This window comes from Stenella coeruleoalba (assembly GCF_951394435.1).
Source record: "Stenella coeruleoalba genome assembly, chromosome: 2".
Classification (NCBI taxonomy): Eukaryota; Metazoa; Chordata; class Mammalia; order Artiodactyla; family Delphinidae; genus Stenella; species Stenella coeruleoalba.
Window position 1 is genome coordinate 34489915 of NC_137147.1, and position 26025 is coordinate 34515939.

General features: G+C 35.5%; 1 protein-coding gene across 15 annotated transcripts in view; it reads right to left on the minus strand.

Annotated features, from left to right (window-relative positions):
• Positions 1 to 26025, minus strand: part of GPHN (gephyrin) — a 617199-nt gene that overhangs the window by 269275 nt on the left and 321899 nt on the right. For all 15 annotated transcript variants that reach the window (XR_013827354.1, XR_013827355.1, XM_079915075.1 and 12 more), the window contains one exon: positions 4249 to 4315. Coding sequence is in view for 13 of the 15 variants with exons in the window: in XM_079915075.1 (XP_079771201.1) it covers positions 4249 to 4315 (67 nt within the window). In the remaining 2 variants the exon portion in view is untranslated. The remainder of the gene's footprint in view (positions 1 to 4248; positions 4316 to 26025) is intronic.

Here is a 26025-nt window from a genome sequence, read left to right on the forward strand (position 1 = left end):
GAAAGATCTAACTCCTAAGGAGTTATGTCAAAGCACAAGAAATGCAAAATGATAAAAAACAAAGTAAACACACAATTTCTTGGTTAATGGTATCTGTACTAGCTAAAACAAAAGTAATGGAGAATGTTGGGGTGGATCCTGAGGCTGGGCCAAGTTTGGATTCTGAATGGTCTGACATATAGCTGCTAGCCTCAGAGCTGCTTCCCAAGGAAAAATTTATGTTGAAGCAATAAACAGTAAATAAAGTTGGACTGATTCATAAGAAAATGGGGAAAAAGAAACAAGAGATTCAAGGGACTTGTCCTAGCAGGGTGGAAATATTTAAATGGTTATTAAGAAATGTATGAAAAAAGTGAGCATTGATGGGGACAAAACAGAGGTCTTAAAGAAGCACTGCTGTGGGCTGAATAGACAGACTGGAGACCCTGCTGGTCTCCTAACATTAAGGGGTCCTAAACAAATCTCTATTTACCCTGGTTTGGAGCAATTAAACAAGCTAGGAAGCAAAGAAACCTTACCTTTAATCACCTTAAGTGATGGACCCATAATCTAATCAATATAAGGTCTGACAAAAGGGTATGGATCCCTTGACCCAACCCAGGCCTTAAACTCCAAGGCCATATGCACACAAATGGCTAAAATCATCAGGAGACAGAGAAGAGACTTTTCTGGAACTCCTTGACATGGGAGCTTCATGTACTGTGATTCTACAACCTGTTGAGATCCTAATGGGGGAGGGGGTACAGTTAGAATGGGAAGATATAGGAATGCAATAGTTGATGGGATTAAGGTGAATGTTTGGATAAGAATCAGAATGTTTGGAAAGTGAACTTCATGTGAAGTGGTGAATCTCCTTTACCTGAATGTATTATGGGCATGGATGTTGTGTCTGACTGGAGAATTCGTCCTCTACCTCATATTGTAAAACAGCAGGCATGTAAATCCACTCTTCCACCAATATAATTGGACATGCTAAATGGGCCCACACAGTTCATTAATTTGCTGTACAAAAGCCCTGTGTGGAGTGCAGACTGGGCTTATAGCAAAAACTTCTGAGTGCCACCCAACAACAACTGCTGGGATTTTGGACCAGAAAATTTCCATTTGAGAGACAATTACTACTTGCTATTTGACTTTAACTGAGACTGCCTTTATAACTAAAGGACACAAAATAATCCTAAAACCTGAAATATCCAAAAGGTCTTGGGTAATTTCAGAGAAAAGCTCTAATGGGGATGGCAATGCCCAGGAGAGTTCCATAATAGAATGGAAATGTTGCATATAGAATCATGCTACCAGGAGAATGCAAGGAGGTACTCACGAGCAGGCAGCCTCTTTTCACCTAGGGCTGACTTCGGAACCACCTGAGGAGCTGCTGGATCCTATGGCCACTTGGGCCACTTGGGCGGTGCCCTATAAACAGCTTTCTATTGATCAACAAAGAGCTGCTTGGTTTATGGATGGCAATTCCAAGGTGAAGGGACAGCATCCTGTTTGGAAGGCCGCCACTCTGATTGAAGAAGGTAAAAACAAATCAGCTCGATGGGCTGAACTACATGTTTGCACCTATGTTTGGGTTTTTACTGAGTCACGGGAAGTGTCCAAATGGCCTGGCCGTATGGTCAGGCAGATGGGCAATGGAAAACTGGTCTATTAAAGGAATACCTGTATGGGACATGGCCCTGTGGAAATCACTCTGGGAACGTAAGGGGTATATTAAAGTAGATTATGTTAATGCCCACAAGAAGAATTCCCTTCCAGAACTGGAAGTTGATTGGTACTGGCGAGCAGATATCCTGGTGTACTTGCTTGAGATGGCCACCTGGGTCCATAAAATGAGTGGACACTGGAGGTCTGTAGCAATGCAGAGATGGGCTGAATCTAGATATATTCCTCTTACACTCTGAGACACAAAATGCCAATAAGAACTGTTTTGTCTGCTAAAAAGAGAGACACAGAGGCAGAGGGCTATGCAGCAAATTCCACAGGGAAAAGTCCTACACATAGCTGTCATGTTGGACTGATGCTTTTAGTCCCTGGAGGCTACAAATGGGTCCTAACAGGTATAGACACTTACTCTGGTATGAGCTTTGCTTATCCCAGAGTAGATGCAAATGTTCAACGTACTATAAAAGGACCAGAAAAGAAGATATTGTATCAATGACCATGGAGGCACATTTCTTCAGACCAAGGAACACTTTCATCCTCAGAGCAAAAATATGATAGAAAATTGAAATGGGCAATTGAAATATTTGTTGTCTAAAATGTGAGGAGATAAAGTCATGAAGCCTTCATTAGTGTGTGATCACACTCAACAATAGGGAGGCTAAGTGAGAGTTCCTTCTAGACAGATTCCTCTACTTTTCTGGGAAGAGGGGATGGCAAAGGATGCTTGTACAACTATACTTTTCTCTTTACGGTTAACCTTTTTCGTTTTTCCCCACGTCACCTCAACTTTCTTCTTTTCTACCTGATGCAATGGTCCTAGGACCAGGGCTGCAACTGTGGGTGCCAGAAGCAGGGATGATTCTTAAGCCCAAACCGTAACTATACTTTTAAATCTTTATGTCAGAATTCCTAAGGGCCTGATGGTGTAGACTATGTCTTACTCCATCTGGTCAAATTGGGCTTGACAGTAAATGCAGTTATATTGCCTGGTGTTTCAGACTGCCTACTAGCTCGGTACCTATGTAACCTTAACCTTATCTTATATGAATGAAATGGACTGAGTGGGAAGTATTTGCTAAACTAGTATTACTAATGGCAATCTGGGCCAGCCCAGTGGCCAAACCAACGGTCTCATTCAAAGATGTTCAAAGGAAATGTCTGAGTATAAATGGAAAGAAGGAGGAATGGCAGTTAAAGGTAAAGGAATGAGTAAATGCGTTATGCAACAAGGGAAATCCAGTATTACCTTGGTGTCTCAAAAGAAGCTTAGAACAAAGACGATATTGTTTCTTGGCTCAGCTGTAGCAGATGCCAGAAAGGGAAAAGCCATATGTTGCTGAGACTACTCCTGCTTTTGGAACCTGACAAGTCTGTAAACCTGAGGAACATTGCTCTGGGACATGTTTTGATCATATGATATGATGACGACTAGGATAACTGTTAATGTCTGTGTAGGACTCCAGTAATGTGCCAGTATCTTTTGACTCTTATTTTTCAGGTTATATTTACTAATATACTGTGATATGTTATAATACAGGCATTGTTAATAAGATTATAATGCTGATATTGATAGTGATATATACTGGGAATGTGAATTAAAGCCTCCTCAATACGCAATACCAATGGGAAATGATTGGCCTGAGCAAGAGAGCTAATTTCTATGGTAAATAGCTGTGAGAATGTATCATAGGGCACAAATAATAGTAGATCAAGATGGAAAATTAGTAAATGAGTACAAAAATATGAAAATTTGTATAATGGCTTTAGAGGATGAATTACATGTTTCTCTAAATTTATTCCTATCCCACTCTGGCTCCTCCAAATCTTAGGCATATTCACACTGCTACTGATGTTGTGTCTATAATATACATGCTATACTAAATACAGATGGCCAGCCATACAAATATGATTGTTTTGTTGTAAGAAAGCCTTGGCCAGAGGCCAGGGGGTAGCTTGTGTAATACAGAATTAACCTTACCCAAAGAGAGTCTGGCCTTTGCCCTCAGTTACTGGGAAATGAAAGGAGTGTCTTTGTTTGTCTGGAAACTCTGGCCGCCAGACAGTCTAACTGTGATTTATGATGGGGGCTTTGGGAAATGTGGTATCAATTTTGCCTTTGGAAAGTGTTGGAGACTACAGGTATATGGGCAGTATATGATGTGCCTCAATAAAAACTCCAGATGCTAAGGGCTTAGAGCTTCCCTGATAAGCAATAATCCCTGTGCTGTTACACACTGATGCCCGGAGAGCAATGTGTTCATGATTCCACAGGAAGAAGATATTAGAAGCTCTCCATTTGGTACCTCTCCTTTATTCTGTCTTATGTACTCCTTCCCTTGGTTGATTTTAATCTGTATCCTTTCCCTGTAATAAACCATAACCATGAGTATACCACCTTTCAATGAGTTCTCTGAATCCATCTTGTGAATTACTGAAACTGAGGGTGGTTTGGGGAAGGCATTGAACTGCAATTGGTGTCAGAAGTGAGGGTAGTCTTGTGGAGTGCTCCAACTTTTTGTTTGGCTCTCACAGTGGCCAAAATTTCTTACACTAAACCATATAAATCTCAAGATAGCTTACCTGAGATCCTTTCTTGCTACCTGGCAAGTTAATTATCAGAGTTTTCCCTCTGATTCCACATACAGGCCTGGAAGGAAAGAGAAACCTGATGAATACTAAATTAGAATGATAGTTGGTTTAAATACATTCAACAACAAAGATCAATCATTGTACTTTATATGTGAACAACTGTTTTAGGAATAAAGTTGTTATAGCTAAAGATTCACCAATTGTTATACAAATTGGGCACTCACTCTGGCTGAGATTTTTATAATAATGGTTAGTGCAGGGGATTTGAAAAATGCACTGAACATGAAATCAGAATAAATTAGCCACTTTAAAGAAATACTGGCCAAATTATCTTCTTCCTCTAACTTCAACTTTTTCATATCTCTTACAGTTCTAAGAATTCAATGAGATAGCATATTAAAAATGACTAGTAGAGTAATATCTATGTTCAAAAGTCTAACACATAAGGCACTCATGAGTTGAGTGAGATGTTTAAACTCTTGCTTCTCAGGAAGTCTATAAGTTTTAAAGTAAGACAGGTCTCTCATAAATCAACAGCATTGGGGAGAGTTTAGAGAGCTCAGCTGTTAACTGATTCATTGATAATGTGTCAATTTAAAGTAGAAAGGTCTTTCAGAGATCATTGTAAATTTTCAGGCCACTTTTAAACCAAGTGGTTAGATAAGAAACATAAATAGTGGAAAAGCATGGGAAACTGGAATAAAGAGTTGAAGGCCTATGGGCTTCCCTGGTGGCGCAGTGGATGAGAATTTGCCTGCTAATGCAGGGGACACAGGTTCGAGCCCTGGTCTGGGAGGATCCCACATGCTGCGGAGCAACTGGGCCCGTGAGCCACAACTACTGAGCCTGCACGTCTGGAGTCTGTGCTCTGCAACACAAGAGGCCGCGATAATGAGAGGCCCACGCACCGCAATGAAGAGTGGCCCCCGCTTGCCACAACTAGAGAAAGCCCTCGCACAGAGACGAAGACCCAACACAGCAAAAATAAATAAATTAATTAATAAACTCCTACCCCCAACATCTTAAAAAAAAAAAAAAAGAGTTGAAGGCCTAGATTTCATGAGAGTTCAAATCATGCTCTTCCAATAATTGGCTGTGTTACTTTGACCTGGTAATGATATCATTTCCATCATTTGAAAACAAAAGGACTAGATTAGATTAGTCTATTTCTAAAATTTCACAACTTAGATTGTAAGCCACATAAGAATCTTTTCCTAAAACTTCTGATTGAGTTTCTTCTTTAATTACTTTAACTCTTTGAAATAACCTAAAATTGTCTTTTATTTTATTGTTTTTTTCTTGTCCTATTCACAAAGTGTTCATAGCTATTTAAAACTTTCCATACGCTTTTCTTTTTAATTGAGATATAGTTGACAAATAACATTGTATTAGTTTTAGGTATACAACATAATTATTTGATATGTGTATACTTTGTGAAATGATTATCACGATAAGTTAATATCCATCACCACACACAGTACAATTTTTTTCTTGTGATGAGAACTCTTACAATCTACTCTCTTAGAAACTTTCAACTGTACGATACAATATTATTAACTATAATCAACATGCTGTACATTACATCCCCAGGATTTATATGTGGAAATTTGTGCCTTTCAACCACCTTCACGCATTTTACCCACGCAGCAACCCCTGCTTCTGGCAACCACCAATCTGTTCTCTGTATCTATGAGTTGATTATTTTTAGATTGCATATGTAAGTGAGATCACATAGTATTTGTCTTTCTCTGACCTATTTTACTTAGCACAATGGACTCAAAGTCCATTCATGTTGTCACAAGTAGCAAGATTTTCTTATTTTTATGACTGAATAATGTTCTATAGCATATATATACCTCATTTCCTTTATCCATTTACCCATCAATGGATACTTAGTTGGTTTCCATGTCCTGGCTATTGTAAATAATGCTGCAGTAAAGATGGAGGTGCAGATATCTTTTTGAGATAGGGATTCTGTTTGCTTTGGATAAATACCCAAAGGTCGAATTGCTGGATCATATGACAGTTCTATTTTTAATGTATTTAGGAACCTCCATACTTTTTTCCACAGTGGCTGCACTAATGTACACTGCCACCAACAGTGTATGAGGGTTCCCTTTTCTGCATCTCCTCTCCAACACTTGTTATTGTTTTTAATAACAGCCATTCTAATGGGTGTGAGATGATATCTCATTGTGGTTTTGAGTTGCTTTTCCTGAATTAGTGACGTTGAACATCTTCTGATGTGCCTGTTGGCCATCTGTATGTCTTCTTTGGAAAAATGTCTATTCAGATCCTCTGCCCATTTTTTAATTAAAAAAAATTGTTGTTTATAGTTTTGAATATTAACCACTTATGGATACATGATTTGCATATATCTTCTGCCATTTGGTAGGGTTTCTTTTCATTTTGTTGATGGTTTCTTTTGCTGTGTAGAATTTTTTAGTTTGATGTAGTCCCATTTGTTTAATTTTGTTTTTGTTTCCTTTGCCTGAGGATACATATCCAGAAAGAGACTGCTAAGACTGATGTGAAAAGTATACTGCCTACATTTTCTTCTAGGTGTTTTATGGTTTCTGGTTTTACATTCAAGTCTTTAATCCACTTTGAGTTAATTTTTGTGTATGGTGTAAGATAGGGTCTAGTTTCATTCTTTTGCATGTGCTATCCAGTTTTCCCAACACAATTTATTGAAGAAACTGTCCTTTCTCCATTGTATGTTCTTTGCTCCTTTGTTGTAAATTAATTGTCCATATATGTATGGGTTTATTTCTGGGCTCTCAATTGTGTTCCATTGATTTATGTCTGTTTTTCTGCCAGTACCATGCTGTTTTGATTATTATTGTTTTGTAGTATAATTTGAAATCAGGGAGTGTAATACCTCCACTTTGATCATTTTTCTCAAGATTGCTTTGGCTATCCAGGGTCTTCTGCAATTCTATATAAATTGTAGGATTTTTGTTCTATTTCTATCAAAAATGTCATTGGTATTTTGATGGGGACTTCACTGAATCCATAGGTTGCTTTAGGTAATGTGGATATTTTAACAATGTTAATTTTTGTAACATGAGCATGGACTATCTTTCCATTTCTTTGTGTCTTATTCAATTTCTTTCAACAATGTCTTATAGTTTTCACTTCTTTGGATTAATTTACTACTAGGTATTTTATTTTTTTTGTTTTGATTGTAAAAGGAAATGTTTCCTTAAGTTCTCTTTATGCTAGTTCATTCTTAGTGTACAGAAATGCAACAGATTTTTGCATGCTGATTTTGTATCCTACAACTTTACTGCATTCATTTATTATTTCTAATAGTTTTTCTGTAGAATCTTTAGGGTTTTCTATATATAAAATCATGTTATCCACAAATAGTGACAGTTTTACTTCTTCCTTTCCAATCTGGATTTTTCTTACCTAATTGCTCTAGCTAGGACTTCAGTACTATGTTGAGTAAGAGTGGCAAGGTGGCAAGAGTAGGTATCCTTCTCTTGTTCTAAATGTTAGAGAAAAAATTTTCAGTTTTTCACCATTCAGTATGATGTTAGCTGTGGGTTTGTCACATATGGCTTTTATTATGTTGATGTATGCTCCTTCATTTTATTGAGTTTTCTTTTTAAATCATAAATGGGTGTTGACTCTTGTCATATGCTGTTTTTTGGGCATCTGTTGATATATCATGATTTTTGTCCTTCATGTTTGTTAATGTGTTGTATCATGTTGATTGATTTGTGGATACTGAACCATCCTTACATCCCTGGAATAAAGCCCATTTGATCATGGTGTATGATCCTTTTAATGTATTGCTGTATTCAGTTTGCTAATGTCTTGTTGAGAATTTTTACATCTATGTCTGTCAGACATACTGGCCTGTAATTTTCTTTTCTGTGTGTTGTTCTTGTCTGGTTTTGGTATTAAGGTAATGTTGGCCTCATAAAAAGAGTTATGAAGTGTTCCCTTCTCTTCTAGTTTTTGGAAGTGTTTGAGAAGAATTGGTATTAAGTCTTTAAATGTTTGGTAGAATTCAGCAATTAAGTTGTCTGGTCCTGGATGTGTTCCTTAGGAGGTTTTTGATTACTGTTTCCATCTCCCTACTAGTGATTGATATATTCAGATTTTCTATTTCACATGATTCAGTCTTGGAAGAATGTGTGATTCTAAGAATTGATCCAGTTCTTCTAGGTTGTCCAATTTGTTGATACATAGCTTTTCACAGTATTCTCTTATGATCCTTTGTATTTCTGTGATATTGGCTGTAATATTTCCTTGTTTCTGATTTTATTTATCTACACCTTCTCTTTTTTCTTAGTGAGTCTAGCTAAAGGTTTGTCAATTTTGTTTATCTCTTTAAAGAAACAGTTTCATTGACTTTTTTTCCATTGCCTTTTTTAGTCTCTATTTCATTTATTTCTGCTCTGATTTTTATTTTCTTCCTTATATTGATTTTAGACTTTGTTCTTTCCCCCCACCCTAGTTTCTTTAGGTGTAATGTTAGACTGTTTATTTCTTGTTTCTTAAGGTAGGCCTTATTGCTATAAACATTCCTGTAAGTACTGCTTTTGCTACATCCTACAGATTTTGATATGTTGCATTTTCATTTTATTTGTGTTCAGGTATTTTTTGATTTCTCCTTTTGATTTCATTGACCCAATAGTTGTTCAGTAGCATGTTGTTTAGTCTCCACATATTTGTGATTTTTCCAGCTTTCTTCTTGTATTGATAGTTGATCATGCCATGGCGGTGGAAAAGATGCGTGATATGATTTCAATATTTAAATTCATTGTGACTTTTGTGTTCCAACATATGGTATATTCTTGAAAATGTTCCATGTGCATTTAAGAAGAATATGTAGTCTGCTGCATTTGGATGAAATGATCTGTATAAATATCTTAAGTCCACTGTTTCATTTAAGGACTATGTTTCCTTTTTGACTTCATGTTTGAATGATATATACATTTCTCTGAGAATTCTTCAATTTCTTTCATCAATGTTTTATAGTTTTCAGTGTACAAGTCTTTCAATTTCTTAAATTTATTCCTAGGTATTTTATTCTTTTTGATGCAATTGTAAATGGGATTGTTTTCTTAATTTCTCTTCCTGATAATTTATTAGTGCATAGAAATGTAACTGATTTTTATATATTGATTTTGTACTCTGAAACTTTACTAAATTTATTAGTTTTAACTTTTTTTTTTCTTGGTGAAGTCCGTAGAGTATACTATATATAATATCATGTCATCTGCAAAGAAAGACATTTTACTTCTTCCTTTCTGATTTGGGTGACTTATTTCTTTTCCTTCTCTAATTGCTCTGGCTAGGACTTCCATTACTATCTTGGATAAAAGTGGCAAGAGTGGCTGTCCGTGTCTTGTTCCTAATCTTAGAGGGAAAGTTTTCAGTTTTTTCACCATTGAGTATGTTAGTTGTGGGCTTGTCACATATGGCCTTTATTACATTGAGGTATGTTCCCTCTATACCCACTTTGCTGAGAATTCTCATCACGAATGGATGTTCAATTTTCTCAAATTTTTTTCTGCATCTATGGAGATGATCGTATGATTTTTACCCATCATTCTGTTACTGTGGTCTATCATACTCACTGATTTGTGGATGTTGGGAATTTTTCCATATCTCTAGGCTGTCCAGTTTGTTGGTGTATAATTGTACATAGCAGTCTCTTTGTACACAGTAGATTCTTTGTATTTTTGTGGTATCAGTTGTAACGTCTCCTCTTTCATTTCTAATTTTATTTATCTGAGTCCTCTTTTTTCTTGATGAGTCTAAGCTAAAGCCTTGTCTATCTTGTTTATCTTTTCAAAGAACCAGGTCTTCATTTCATTGATCATTTCTATTGTCTTTTTAGTCTCTATGTCATTTAAGAAAAATAATACATTTATTTATTTTTGGCTGCATTGGGTCTTCGTTGCTGTGCGTGGGCTTTCTGTAGTTGCGGTGAGCGGGGGCTACGCTTGATTGCAGTGTGCAGGCTTCTCATTGCAGTGGCTTCTCTTGTTGCAGAGCATGGGCCCTAGGCACACAGACTCAGTAGTTGCGGTGAGTGGGCTCAGCAGTTGTGGCTCACGGGCTCTAGGGTACAGGCTCAGTAGTTGTGGCACACGGGCTTACTTGCTCCACGGCGTGTGGGATCCTCCTGGATCAGGGATCAAACCTGTGTCCCCTGCATTGGCAGGCAGATTCTTAACCACTGGTGCCACCAGGGAAGTCCCTATTATTATTATTTTTTTACTCTGGTCTTTGTTATTTCCTTCCTTCAACTACAGGCTTAGTTCTGTTTTATTTTTTAAAAATTCTTTGGAGTGTAACGTTAGGCTGTTTCTTTAAGCTCTTTCTTCTTTCTTAATGTAGGAAATGATTGCTCTGAACTTCCCTCTTAGAACTGCTTTTGCTGCATAAGTTTTGGTATGTTGTATTTCCATTTTCATGTGTCTCAAGATATTTTTTGATTTCTCTTTTGATTTCTCCTTTGACCCACTGGTTGTTTAGTAGCATTTTGTTGAATCTCCATATATTTGTGGATTTTCCAATTTTCTTCTTGTAATTGACTTCTAGTTTCATACTATTGTAGTCAGAAAAGATGATTGATATGATTTTAATCTTCTTAAATTTCAAGATTTGTATTGTGGCTTAACATGTGATCTATTCTGGAGAATGTTCTATGTGCATTTGAGAAGAATGAGTATTCTCTTGCTTTCCATTTGATCTAAAGTGTCATTTAAGTCCAGTGTTTCCTTACTGATTTTCTGTCTGGATGATCTATCCACTGATGAAAGCGGAGTATTGAAATCTCCAATTATTGTATTTACTGTCTATTTCTCACTTAAGGTATGTTAATACTTGCTTTATATACTTTATATTCATAGGTACTCCTATGTTGGGTGCATAAATATTTACAAACGTTATATCCTCTGGTTGGATTGATCCCTTTATTATTATACAGTGACCTTCTTTGTCTCTTATATAGTCTTTTGCTTAAGTTTATTTTGTCTCATACAATTATAGCTATCCCAGCTTTCTTTTGTTTTTTATTTGCATGGAATATCTTTTTCCATCCTTTTACTTTCAATGTGTATGTATCCTTATGTGAGAAGTTAGGCAGCATATAGTGGGGTGCTTTTTTTAAAAAAAAAATTCATTCAGCTACTGTACATTTTGATTGGAAAATTTATTCATTTACATTTAAAGTAATTATTGATAAGTATGCACTTATTGCCATTTTGTTAACTATTTTCTTGCTGTTTCACAATTCCTTTGTTTCTTTCTCTTGCTTTGTGATTTTTTTGGTAGTAGTATGCTTAGATTCCTTTTTGTTTATCTTTTGTGTATCTACCATAGGTTTTTGCTATGTGGTTACCATTAAGCTTATGTAAAACATCTTTTATTTATAAGTCTATTTTAAGCTGATAACAACTTTTATTTATGTCTATTTTAAGCTTATAACAACTTAAGTTCAAACACATTCTAAAGCTCTACAGTTTTACTCTTGCTGTGTTTAATGCTTTTGATGTTGCAACCTGCATCTTTTTGAGTATTACTAAACAAATTATTGTAGTTATAGTTACTTTTACTACTTTAACCCTTCACACTAGATAAGTCGTCAATCCACCGCCATTACAAGAGTAGATTATTCTAAACTGAACTATGTATTTACCTTTACCAGTGAGGTTTACATTTTCATATGCTTTCCTGTTAGCACTCTTTCATTTCAGCTAAAGAAGTCCCTTTAACTTTTCTTGTAAGCCCAATCTAGTGGTGCTGAACTCTTTTAGCTTTTGCGTGACTGGAAATTCTTCACCTTTCCTTTAATACTGAAGGACAACTTTCTTGGGTAAAGTATTCTTGATAGACAATTTTTTCACTTCACCACTTTAAATACATCATGTCACTCCCTTCTAGCCTGAAAAGTTTCTGCTAAAGAAGCTACTGAAGGTATTATGGAAGTTTCCTTATATATAAAACATTGTTTTTCTTTCTTGCTTTTAAGATTCTCTCCTTGTCTTTACAATTTTTGACAATGTAATTGCAATATGTCTTTGTGTGGGTGGGTCTCTTTGGATTCATGTTTACTGAAACTCTCTGGGCTTCCTGGATCTGGATGTCTGTTTCCCAGGTTAGGGACATTTTCAGCCATTAATTATTCCTTTAAATAGGTTTCTGTCCCTTCCTCTTTTCTCTCTGGAATTCACAGAAATGTTAATATTATTCTGCTTGATGTTGTCCTGTAAGCCCTGTAAGCTATCTTCACTCTTTTTCTTTCTGTTCCTCTTTCTGGATGAGTTCCATTGCCCTGTCTTCAAGTTCCTCAATCCCTGCTTCTGCATTATCTAGTGCTGTTGAACCCTTGTACTGAAATTTTCAGTTCAGTTATTGTATTCTTCAGGTTTGTGACTTCTGTTTGGCACTTTCTTATATTCTCTCTTTGTTGAAATTCTTACTTTGTACACGCATTGTTCTCCTGACCTTGGTGAGCACGTTTATGACCATTATTTTGAACTTTTTTTCAGGTAAACCATTTATCTCTGTTTCATTAAGGTCTTTTTTTGAGGTTTTGTCTTTTAGGTACAGATTGATACATGCCTCTGGGATCTTTGTAATTTTATGAAGCAAGTTCATTCTAACTGTGCTTATGTCATTTCTTTTTCTAAGTATAGTGGCCATAAATTTATCCTTACTTAGAATGATGTTGGGTCTATCTACATTTTTAATTTATCAAGTATTACAAAACATGGAATATATTTTCCAAGAATATAACTATTTTCCAAGGATGTTTCCAAGAATGTTCCAAGTTTTATTAACTCCCTCCACCACAAGGTTAGTGACAAATTAAAATTCAGTCAATACTTTTAATTCCAACTTTTTGGTCATCAAGCCCAGTCCTGTTATGTCTCCAATAATACTTCATCTGCTCTAGGCTGATACCCAAATAGCAGTGTTAATAAAGCTATGGGTATAAACTTCTACCAGTACTGTATGTACATAATAATTATAATACCTAGACCACTATTTCTGTATGTGTTATGTGTGATATAATTAAAAGCCTTAGTATATAGCCATGAGAAATTATATCTGTTTTTCCCCCCCTCAATCTCTTTGGCCTTTTATTTTGCCAAAAATATGAGACAAGACTTAACAAAAATTCTTTGTTAGTTCCCTGTTCTCTTTGAGTGTTTAAAAATTAATTTTGAGGGCTTCCCTGGTGGTGCAGTGGTTGAGAGTCCACCTGCCGATGCAGGGGACAGAGGTTCGTGCCCTGGTCCAGGAAGATCCCACATGCCACGGAGCGGCTGGGCCCGTGAGCCATGGCCGCTGAGCCTGCACATCCGGAGCCTGTGGCCTGTGCTCCGCAACGGGAGAGGCCACAACAGTGAGAGGCCCGCATACCACACACACACAAAAAAATTAATTTTGAGATGTGTTTTTTCATTTCTAGAACGTCCAGAGTTATTGTAAGAAGAAAGTACTTTTCATTTATATAAACCTTTTTGGTTAATGAAGTATTTTTACAAACACTATTTTACTTAATAGTTTTCAAAAACATAAGCACCATATTCTTAGCATATTCCAAAACTTATTAAATGACCTGCAGTAAGTATTATGGGATAAATGCAACCCAATTCCTTAAGGAGTTTACAAATATTAATACAGATTCACAAAAGCATATAAACAACTACAAGATAGTAGGTGATGACACAAGTTATCCTAAAATACAATGAGTTCAAAATAAAAGAAATTTCTATGGGAGGGTATGAAGTATGTCTTTATGCAAGAGATAGCTCTTGAGTGATTTTATAAAGGAAAATATTTCAACAGGTAGGAAAGTGGGGGAAGGGCAAGAAAAAGAGGATAGTTTTAAGTGGAGGGGAAAAACAAGATAAAAGCACAGAGCCAAAAAAAATAGCACCAAGTACTTTCTGGGTATATTAAGTCCTTCATCTAGTGAGAGCACATTGTACTCAGAGGAGTAATGTGAGATAAGAAGTACCAGTGGGAAGATGTTGCAGTCTGAAAGATTAATAGTTTGCAATGTGTGGTCTCTGTGCCAGCAATATATGCATCATTTGGTAAATTGTTAGAAATGTAAAACGTTCCACACTGCCCTGCTCCTTTCCTCACTGCGACTGACCTACTGAATCAAAAACTATGGGGTGAGATCTACCACTTAGTATCTTACTAAGCTCTCTAGTTGATTTTGTTCCATGGCAAAGCTTGAGAACTACTGTGATAAACTATGAATTTTGGTACTACTATTTATTATCAGTGTAAACTTGCGTTAGTTACTGAGTCTCTTTAATGTAGTTTTCAAAATCTGAGTTGTTGTAGGAATTAATATAATCCTTGACATATAATGTATAGTACAGTGGATACATAATGTACAGTATGGTACTTAATGGATACTTAATAAGTACCTGGCCCTTTTTCTCTTAGAAAGTATATTGTGATTAGACACTGAAAGTCATAAATTCACGATAAAGAGCTAGAATGTATTCCTAAGGTATCAGGGACCACTGATGGATTCTGTTCAATATAATCAAGCACTACTTGAGGAATAACAGTCTAAAATAAATGGGAAGGGCATAATACAAGATACAAAGAAAAGAAAGTCTGATAATAGAAACACTAAATAAAAGTTGAATGATTCCTGGTATATGTTCTATGATGTATCTGTTTCAGTACCTCATACAGTACTTTGTTTTACCTAGAGAAATCCTACTTCCTTTTCTACTGTTTTTTCACTTTTCTTTTTTTGCAGGGAGAAAGGGGGCAACACCTGATTTTTTTTTCTTTTGCTATTAATGATAGGGCAATGAGATTGAGAAGACTTGTGAAAAACTTAACATCTAACATTTAACTAGTGCTTGTTATATGTCATGTGTTTTACTGGCATTTTTACATTACACACAAAACACCCCCTCGAGGTATGTATATAATAGTATATTACCTTCTAGTTTTTTATATGTAAATATAAATTACGGCCAACTTTGACAGATATTACTTGCCTTTTAGCTCTCATTTTTAGATATTTCTATGTCTGATACAGAAGATAAATTATTTTTGTAAGCACTGTAGTTAGAATAGCAACATTTTATTCAATGAAAGTTTGAGATATATTTGCCTGAATTTATACTTACAAAATAAATCTCAGAAATTAAAAAGGAAATTAGAAATAGAATAATAGGATTTTTGTTTATTTCCTTTGAAAGAATGTTCTAGTTTTTGTCTTCTTTAAAGATATCAAATGAGGGCTTCCTGGTGGCGCAGTGGTTAAGAGTCTGCCTGCCGATGCAGGGGACGTGGGTTCGTGCCCCGGTCCAGGAAGATCCCACATGCTGCGGAGCGGCTAGGCCCGTGAGCCATGGCCGCTGGGCCTGCGCATCTGGAGTCTGTGCTCCGCAGCGGGAGAGGCCACAGCGGTGAGAGGTACGCGTACCGCAAAAAAAAAAAAAAAAAAAAAAAAAAAGGATATCAAATGAGAAGATGCATAAACAGCCAGAAATATTCAATATTAAATGGTAATGTAACAGTCGTTTTTTAAAAAATAAAGAATATATTTAAAAATCAGGTGAACTTGGTTAGTGCATAAACTTAAATGATAGACTGAACTGTCATTAATTTCAATATAACTCATCTAATGGAGAGCTATCAGGGGAAAAAAACAAAAAAACAAGTACTAAAGACCATGAACCTATTTGCTAATTAATTGTGGGATAATTTAACATGAATTTCTTATTTAAAAACACCTTCTAAAATATATAAAGTATGGTTATCAGAGTGAATTCATTCATTCAGTAAATATTTACTGAGTACTTAACCTGGGCAATAAGCAAACAGTGTTGCCCTAGGGGAGTTTACAGATTTATAGGAAAATATCAGTAAGTATTAAGATAGTTAACTAAGTTATAGGCACATTAATAGATATAGGAACAACAAGAAGGGCACTTTAGTCTTAGTTGGGGGAGGGCAAGGGATGGTTAGGGAAGGCTTCTGGAAGGAAGGAAAACCTAAGCTGCTACCTGAAAAACAGGTGTTATCAGTTAGAGTGGGAAGAACATTCTAGGCAGGGGAAATGGCATGAACAAAGGACTCAGAAGCTAGAGACAGAACCTGCTGTGTGTAGTAAAATAATGAGGGTAGGTGGGTGGAATGGAGTGAATGTTTGTATCCTCCCCAAATTTATATATTGAAATCCTAACCCTCAATATGATGGTATTAGGAGTTGGGGGCTTGGGGAGGCAATTAGGTCATAAGGGTAGAGTCCTCATGAATGTGATTTAGTGCCCTAAAGAAGAGACTCCAAAGAGCACTATAGAGCACCACACCTGTCACTATGTGAGTTCTTTTCTGTATCCTCAGTAGTGTACAACCTGGAAGAGGGTTCTCATCAGAATCTGACCGTGCTGGGCCCCCTATTCTCAGACTTCTAGCCTCCAGGACTGTGAGAAATAAATTTCTGGTGTTTATAAGCCACCCAGTCTCTGGTTCTTTGTTACAGCAGCCCAAATTAAGACAGTGGGAGATGCTGCTAAATTGACAGCAGAGACAACTTACATAGGTCCTGGAAAATAATCTTAAAGAATTCAGTCTTTATCCATAGAAAAATGAGATACCACTGAAGTTTTAAGCAGAGAAATAACATACTAATATTTGTGTTTTCAAAAGATGTCTCTGGGCTGCAATGTGGAAAACTGATTGAAGAGGTGCAAAGAAAACAGAATGTTGGAATATGAGAGGTGAGTTAGGATGGTTGCAATGGTGATGAAAATAGACAGGTTATAGTTTTTAAATGACTTACAGAGACTTAGAGTCTTAATTTTTCATGACTTACAGAAACTATAATGAGACAGTAACCTTTCAATCCTAATATATATATATTTTTGTAAATTACATAGAGAATAATTCTTTAAAATGGGACATACTTGGATGAAAACTAAGTCCTAGTCTAGATTAATACCAGAAATTTGATATTCTGTGTTAACTTGATCACAATAGGCATGGATATAAAATAATACGAAAAATACCATTTTGTTTCCCTTAAAAAGAAATTTTTATTAAGTATTAAATACATACAGTTTGTAATGTATGTATAAAATGCAGACAATAATGAAAAAAACCTACCTATGTACCTACAGTCTAGGTTAAGAAACAGACTATTATATCTTCAAAGACTCTGGGTGCTTTATCCTGATCTCAAGTCCTATTTTTCCTCAGATAACTATTTTCCTGAATTTAAAAATCATTCCCTTACTTATTTCTGTAACACCTTTATTGAGATGTGATTCACATACTATACAACTCACCCATTAAAGTGAAAAACATTATTTTTAGTGTATTTCAGAGTTGTGCAACCATCACCACAATCAATTTTAGAATATTATATTAACCCCCACCCCAGCCCCACAAAAAAAATCCCATACCTAACAGCAGTCCACATTTTCTCCCAACCCTCAGACCTGAGCAACCACTAATCTACTTTCTGTCTCTATAGATCTGTATATTCTGGACATTTCACATAAATGGAATCATATAACATGTGGCCTTTTGAGATTAGCTTCTTTTGTTTTCAAGGTTCATCCATGTTGGAATATATGTCAGTCATAGTTAACTTAAAAAAATACTTTTGCACATAGGTTTATAGAAATATATTGTTCAGTTTAGCATGTTTTTGATATTTATACAAATGGAATCATGTGGCATATATTCTTATATAACTTGGTTTTTCTCACTCAATGATGTATTTGTGAGATTCCTCCATGTTGACATTCATTTTCACTGCTGTACAATATTCTATTGGATAAATAAAATGTGGTATAGTTATGCATTCTTCTGCTGATGGACATTTTTTGCTTCCATTTGTTGCTATTACAAAAAATCCAGCTATTAACTTTCCTTTACATTTCTCTTCGTATATATGTGCAAGTCTTTCCCTAAGGCAGTGTTCTTCAACTTGCAGGTCAAAACTAATTAGTAGAGCAGTACACCAACTTAAATATTTGTCTTAAGTAGCATACACACACACACACAAATACAAAAAACAGAAAAGAAAATATCAGAATGCCTTCCTTGTAGTTAGGATAACTATTGTTTCCAAAAACTTGTACCTTCTAAACACATGTGTCCATATATATGCATATATACATACCCACATACACAGAGCCATACACATACATTATGTGTGAGGGTACTGGATTACAATGTGAAGTATATTTTTTAGTATGGCTCATGGTCAAAAAAGTGAAAGCTACTGTTCTAGGGAATATCACCAGATGTGGAGTTTATAAGTCATAATAATAAGCAGATGTACAGCATTACTACATAAAAACAAATCATATTCCATAGTGTACCAATTTATACTCCTATCAGCAGCAGTATTGCTGTCTATCCTGACAAAACTTGATACTGACATAGTTTTTTCTTTTTGTCTTTTTAGTTTAGCATTTGTTTTATTTTTAAAGATTTACTTAAAAAAAAATGAGGTAAAATGGTATATAACATTATATAAATTTCAGGTGTGCAACATTATAATTCAATATTTGTGTAAACTTCAAAATGATTACCACCATAAATCTAGTTATCATCCATCAACATATAATTGACACCCTTCACCCATTTTTTCCCACCCTCAAGTCCCCTTCCCCTCCGGTAATCACCAATCTGTTCTCTTTATCTATGAGTTTGGTTTTGTTTTATTTATTTGCCCGCCCCCATTCATGGGAAATGGAGCCCTCCCCTCTTTTTTTAATTGAAGTATAGTTGACTTACAATGTTGTTAATTTCTCCCGTAGAGCAAAGTGATTCAGTTTTATACACACACACACACACACACACACACACACACATGCATTCTTTTTCATATTCTTTTCCACTGTGGTTTATCACAACATATTGAATATAGTTCCCTGTGCTATACAGTAGGACCTTGTTGTTTATCTGTTCTCTATATTATAGTTTGCATCTGCTAATCCCCAACTCCCAACTGATCCCGCCCCCAACCCCCTCCCTCTTGGCAACCACAAGTCTGTTCTCTATGTCCATGAGTCTGTTTCTGTTTCATAGATAAGTTCATTTGTGTCATATTTTAGATTCCACATATAAGTAAAATCATACAGTATTTGTCTTTTTCCATCTGACTTATTTCACTTAGCATAATACCCTCAAGGTCCATCCATGTTGTCCCAAATGGCATGATTTCCTTCTTTTTTATGGCTGTGTTGTATTCATACATATATACACAAATAAAACATTTTCCTTATCCATTCATTCATTGATGAGCATTTAGGTTGTTTCCATATCTTGGCTATTATAAATAACTGCTTCAGTGAACATAAGGATGCATGTATCTTTTCATACTGTAATTTCATATTCTTCAGATAAACACCCAGAAGTGGATTTTTTTAAACATCGGGATGAACAGATGATAGATAAGTGATAAAGCAACTATAGTAAAGGTTAACCGTAGAATTTAGTTAGAATACATAAAGGTATTCATTGTAAAATTCTTTCTATTTGGTATATGTTTGTTATTTTTCATAATAAAAGCTTGGAGTAAAATTACTTTAACTTAAATTTTCTAAGAGTTTTTTCAAAGCAATGTCATACTGGAAGATTCTTTCATTCTAACCACCATTCATTGATCTCATCCTGTAAACAGCTCTGAAAATACCACCTGCCCTAAGAGGTGTCCACAGAGTTAAGAAAAAGAATTTCATATTTCACCTTGACCAGTTTGGACAAGGATATCCTACCGATTTTCTCTAAATTCCCTGTCTACTATATTTATCCTTATTTCCCACCCTTAGAAAGGTACTGGGACTCTATATAAGTATATCATTGTTTATTTATGTTTTAGCTTATTATTTTTCTCCTGTAATTTATGTACCTCCATCTGTTTGTGCAGGGTGCCTAAGAATTGTAAACTTCTGGAGGGCAGGTATGGACTTTTTCGTATACCATCTAATACAATGCCATGATCATTTATTTATGCACTTAATTCAATTTTTATGAAACAAGGTAAGTTCAGAAAATTGTGCCATTATAATCTCCACATTATGAAATAAACAAGAAATAAACCTTACAAATGACTCCATTTTGAAAAAAACATTTTCGGTTTATAGGATAACAACTGGTGTATCTATCTTCATTTTTTTTTTTTTTTTTTGCGGTACGCAGGCCTCTCACTGTTGTGGCCTCTCCCGTTGCGGAGCACAGGCTCCGGACACGCAGGCTCAGCGGTCATGGCTCACGGGCCCAGCCGTTCCGCGGCATGTGGGATCTTCCCGGACCGGGGCACGAACCCGTGTCCCCTGCATCGGCAGGCGGACTCTCAATCACTGCGCCACCAGGGAAGCCCTATCTTCATTTTTTATCTAACAAACTTGATAAACTCTTTCACTGGTTCTAAAAGACTAGTGATTTCTTATAAGTTTCTACACAGATAATCATGAAGCTATGTTTTGGCCTTTTCAATGCTTATACAAGTTCTTTTACTTTGCACAATACTGAATAAAAGTAGTTATAGTAGGACTCTGTCTTATTCCTAACTTTAAAGAGAAGACTATTAGTCTAACATCTAATTATTAACTATATTTGCTTGATTAGATTAAGGGAGTTCTCTGTTCGAATCCCAGATTGCTAAGAGCTGTTATTCATAAGTGGGTGTTGAATTTAATAAATGCTTTTTTATGAACCCATTGAGAAGACCACATGGCTTTTCTTCTTTACTCTGTTAATAGGTGACTCATGTTAATCAGTTATCTAATGTTGAACTATCTTTGTATTCTTGAAATAAATCTATCTTGGTCTTGATGTATCATTTTTTATACATTGCTGGATTTGTTGTGTTAATATTTTATTTTTGAAGTTTTTTATCTACGTTCACCATGACATTAGACTACAGTTTTCCTTTTTCTACTATCCTTTTCTGGATTTGATAACAGGATTATCCTAGTTTCATAACATGAATTAGGAAACGTTTACATTTCTACTATTCTCGAGAACAGTTTATGTAAGATTGGATCTGTTCCTTGAAAGTTGTATAGAATATGCCTATAAAATGAACTAAACTTATTAAAAAATAAAGTTCATTCTTTAGAAGAGTTTTAGATTTACAGAAAAATTAAAATAGTATAGAGAGTCCATATATACCCTGCACCCAGCTTCCCCTATACATTATTCATATTTCCTAATGTCCTTTTTCTGTTCGAGGTTCCCATCCAGATTATCATATTACATTTAGTTTTCATGTCTCCTCTTGGCTGTGACAATTTCTCAGGCTTTCTTTGGCTATAATGCTTTTGACAGTTTTAGAAGGCACCTGTGCTCACCACTATACCACTAACACTCTCTTGAAGTTTTTGAGTGTTGGTCAGGTATTTTGTAGAGTGCCCCATTACTGAGTTTGCCTGATATGCTTCTCATAATGGGATTTAGGGTGGAAGACCATAGAAGTAAGGTGTTATTTTCATCACATCACAGCAAAGGTCCATGCAATCAACATGATTTATGCATGTTATTAATCTTGATTACCTAGCTGAGGTAGTTGGGAGATTTCTCCACAGTAAAGTTACTCTTCTCCTCTCCTTTCCATACTGTACACTTTGGAAGGAAGTTATTGTGTGCAGCCCATGCCAAGGAGTGGGGAGTTACGTGTCCCCTCCTCGAGGGTAGAATGTCTACATAAATTATTTGGAAATCTTCTGTAAGAGATATCTGTCTCTTTTCCCTCACTATTAATTTATTCAATTATTTATTGATATCAGTAAGGACTCTTGAATATTTATTTTATACTTTAGGTTATAATCAAATACTACTTCATTTTGTTGCTCAAACTGTTCTGTCTTTGGCCATTAGAAGCTTTGTCAGTTGGCTCCTATGTTCCTGTGACATTCATCCATAATATGGTTTTTTATTTTTTATTTTTTGAGCACTTCCTTACTTTCAAGCACTAAAAGATACTCCAGGGTCATTTTGTATATTTCTTGCTCCAGTCCTAGAATCAACCATTTCTCTGAGGTGAAATTCCGTTTATTGGAAAATGGTATTCAAAACCAAGAACTGAGCCATTAGATATGGTTGTTGTTACTGGGGTGTTGTTTCTTTTAGGTCCTCTCTGTTGACAGAGCAAAGGAATATATATGTGCATGCTAACCTGCATATATATACATATCTACAAATATTTCTATATATCTCATTTGTATCTATATTAAACCTAACATGAATCCATACTGATTACTCCAACTCTGATCCATTACACCACATGGATCATTCTAGCCTCCTCCTCTTGCTTGTAACTATGTGATTTCCTACTGTATCAGTGAGAAATATGGTTCCCACCACTCATCACCCATTTACATTGTTCAATCCCAGTAAGGGCTCTGACTTACAATGATTTCTGACTTATGATTTTTTGACTTCATGATGGTGTGATAGTGATATACTAGAAACCATACTAGTATGTATATAGTAGAAACCATATAGTAGAAACCATACTTCAAATTTTGAATTTTGATCTTTTCCGGCAATATATGTGGTATGATATTTCCGGCAATATATGTGGTATGATATTCTCTCCTAATGCTGGGCAGCAGTAGTGAGGTGCAGCTCCCAGTCAGCCATGCAATCATGAGAGTAAAAAATGATACACTTACAACAATTCTTTACCCATATAACCATTCTGTTTTTCACTTTCAGTACAGTAGTCAATAAATTACTTGAGATAGTCAACACTTTATTATAAAACAAGCTTTGTGTTAGATAATTTTTCCCAACTGTAGGCTAATATAAGTGTTCTGAGCACATTTTAAGATAGGCTAGGCTAAGCTATGGTATTTGGTAGGTTAGAGGTATTAAATGCATTTTTGACTTATAATAGAATGGGTTTTTTTGGATGCAACCCCATGTCAAACTGAGGAAGATCTGTACAAATACAGTAAGGTATCAGAATTGTTAATGCACACCAACATGGACTACAACATTATCAACAAAAATGCTTATGTATAGTTCCTTTCACCTTCAGTCTTATAAACACCACTCATATCCTAAGTTATTTAGATCAGTGTCTTTTCCCTCAGTGTCAGTTTCCCTTTAGTGAAACTGTTTCCTGTATTTGTAAGACATTTAGATTCTCTTGTCAGAGTCTGCATTATTTTATGTCTAGATAATGTTTTATAAAAATTTTGCATATAGTAAGCATTCTTTGTGATATAAAGTTCTGTGAGTTTTGACAGATGCATAATGTCATGTTTCCATATTTCACCACTACAGTATCATACAGCATAGTGTTTCAGCCCTAAAAATCTGCTGTGACTCATCCATGCATCTATCCTCCTCTCCCCACAGACCCCTGGCAGTCACTGTCACTGATCATTTTACTGTCTCTATCATTTTACTTTTTTCAAAACGTCATAAAATTGGAATCATACAGGATTCATCCTTTTCTGACTGGCTTCTTTTACTTAGCAATATGCGCTTAAGGATCCTCCATGGTTTTTTTTTTTGGTGTGTGTGTGTGTGTGTGGCTTGATAGCTCATTTCTTTTTAAACACTGAATAATATTCCATTGTACGGATGCACCACAGTTTGCTTATCTACTTATCTATTAAAGTATATCTTGGTTGATTCCAGCTTTTGGCAATTGTGAATAAAGTTCTTATAAACATTCACATGCAGATTTTTTCATGAATATAAAATTTCAAATCAATTGGGTTAATATCTAGGAGCTCCTTTATTCTTTTTTTTTTTAACATCTTTATTGGGGTATAATTGCTTTACAATGGTGTGTTAGTTTCTGCTTAATAACAAAGCGAATCAGTCATACATAAACATATGTTCCCATATGTCTTCCCTCTTGCGTCTCCCTCCCTCCCACCCTCCCTATCCCTCCCCTCCAGGCTGTCACAAAGCACCGAGCCAATATCCCTGTGCCATGCGGCTGCTTCCCACTAGCTATCTACCTTATTACGTTGCTCCTTTATTCTTGATGTAAATTCTTTTTCAGTTATTATGATAGAATAACTAGACAGAAGATCAACAAGAGTATAGAAGAACTAAAAACATCACCAATCAACAGTATCTAACTGACATTATAGAACATTTCACCTGACAAAATAATCTACAGTCTTCTCCAAAGCCCATGGAACATTCACAAAGAGAGATCATATCCTGGACCATAAAAACAAAGCTCAGCAAGTTTAAAAGAAATGAAATCATACAGTGTGTTTTCTAACCATAACAGGATAAAATTAGAAATCAATAATAGAAAGTTAACAGAAAAATTCCCATACACTTCAAACCTAAACCAAGTTTATAAACTTTTGAATAACCAATGGATGAAAAAAGTCTCAAAAGAAATGAAAAAAAATATATTGAAGTGGGTGAAAATGAAAGGACAACATATCAAAATCTGTGAGATTCACCTAAAAGAGTGTTTCTAAAAATACATTTAAAAAGAGGTAAAGTCTCAAATCAATAATATAAGCTCCCACCTTAAGAACCTTATAGAGCAAAATATGCTCCCCCCTCCAACCTCATGACCAAGTTAATAAAGGGCGGTTACAGCAATTCCTTTTACCCAGTTCATTATGTCTAGCTATTAAGAAAACAATTACAAGGTACACTAAAAGGCAAAAAACATAATTTGAAGATGAGCAAACATCAGAACCAGACATGGCAGGGGTGCTTAAGCTATAACACCAGGAACTTAACACAACTATCTGAGGGCCCAATGGTTAAAGTAGATAGCATGCAAGACCAAATGGGCAATGTAAGCAGAGAGATGGAAATCCTGAGAAGAACCAAGAAGAAATGGTAGACATAAAAAACAATGTAAAGGAAATAAAGAATGCCTTTGATGGGCTCCTTAGTAGACTGGACACAGCTGAGGAAAGACACTCTGAGCTAGAGGATATATCAATAGAAACTCTGAAAACTGAAAAACAAAGAGAAAAACAACAGAAAAAAACAAAACAGAATATGCAATGACTGTGGAACAACTATCGATACAAAAGGTGTAATATATGCATAATGGGAATACTAGCAGGAGAAGAAAGAAAGGAACAGAAGAAATATTTGTAGCAATAATGAATGAGAATTTCCCCAAACTAATGTCAGACACCAAATTACAGATCCAGAAAGTTCAGAGAACATCAAGTAGAATAAGTGCCAAGAAAACTACACATAGGAGTATCATTTCAAACTACAGAAAATCAGTGATTAAAAAAAAGATCTTGAAAGAAGCCAAAGGGGAAAAACTCTTACCTAAAGAGAAACAAAGGAAAGGATTACATCTGATTTCTCCTTAGAAACCATGCAAACAAGAAGAAAGTGGAGTGAAATATTTAAAGTGTTGCGAGAAAAGAAAAACCAACTTAGATACTATACCCTGTGAAATTATGCTTCAAAAGTGCAGGACAAACAAAAATTGGGGGTATCTGCTGCCAACAGATCTGCCATACAAGAAAAGTTAAGAGAAGTTCTTTAGAAATGTCCATATCTGTAGAACTGAGTCAGTTTGCTGTACAGCAGAGATTGGCACAGCACTACACTTCAATAAAAAAAATTAAAAAGAAAGTTCTTTAGAAAGAAGGGATCAGAAACTCAGATCTATGTAAAGTAAGGAAGAGCATCAAAGAAGGAGTAAGTTAAGGTAAAATAAAAACTTCTATTTTTCTCATTCTTAATTGATCTAACAGGTAACAGTCTGTTCAAAACTGTAGTAATACTGTATTTAATTATGTATATTTATGTATATATATGTTTATG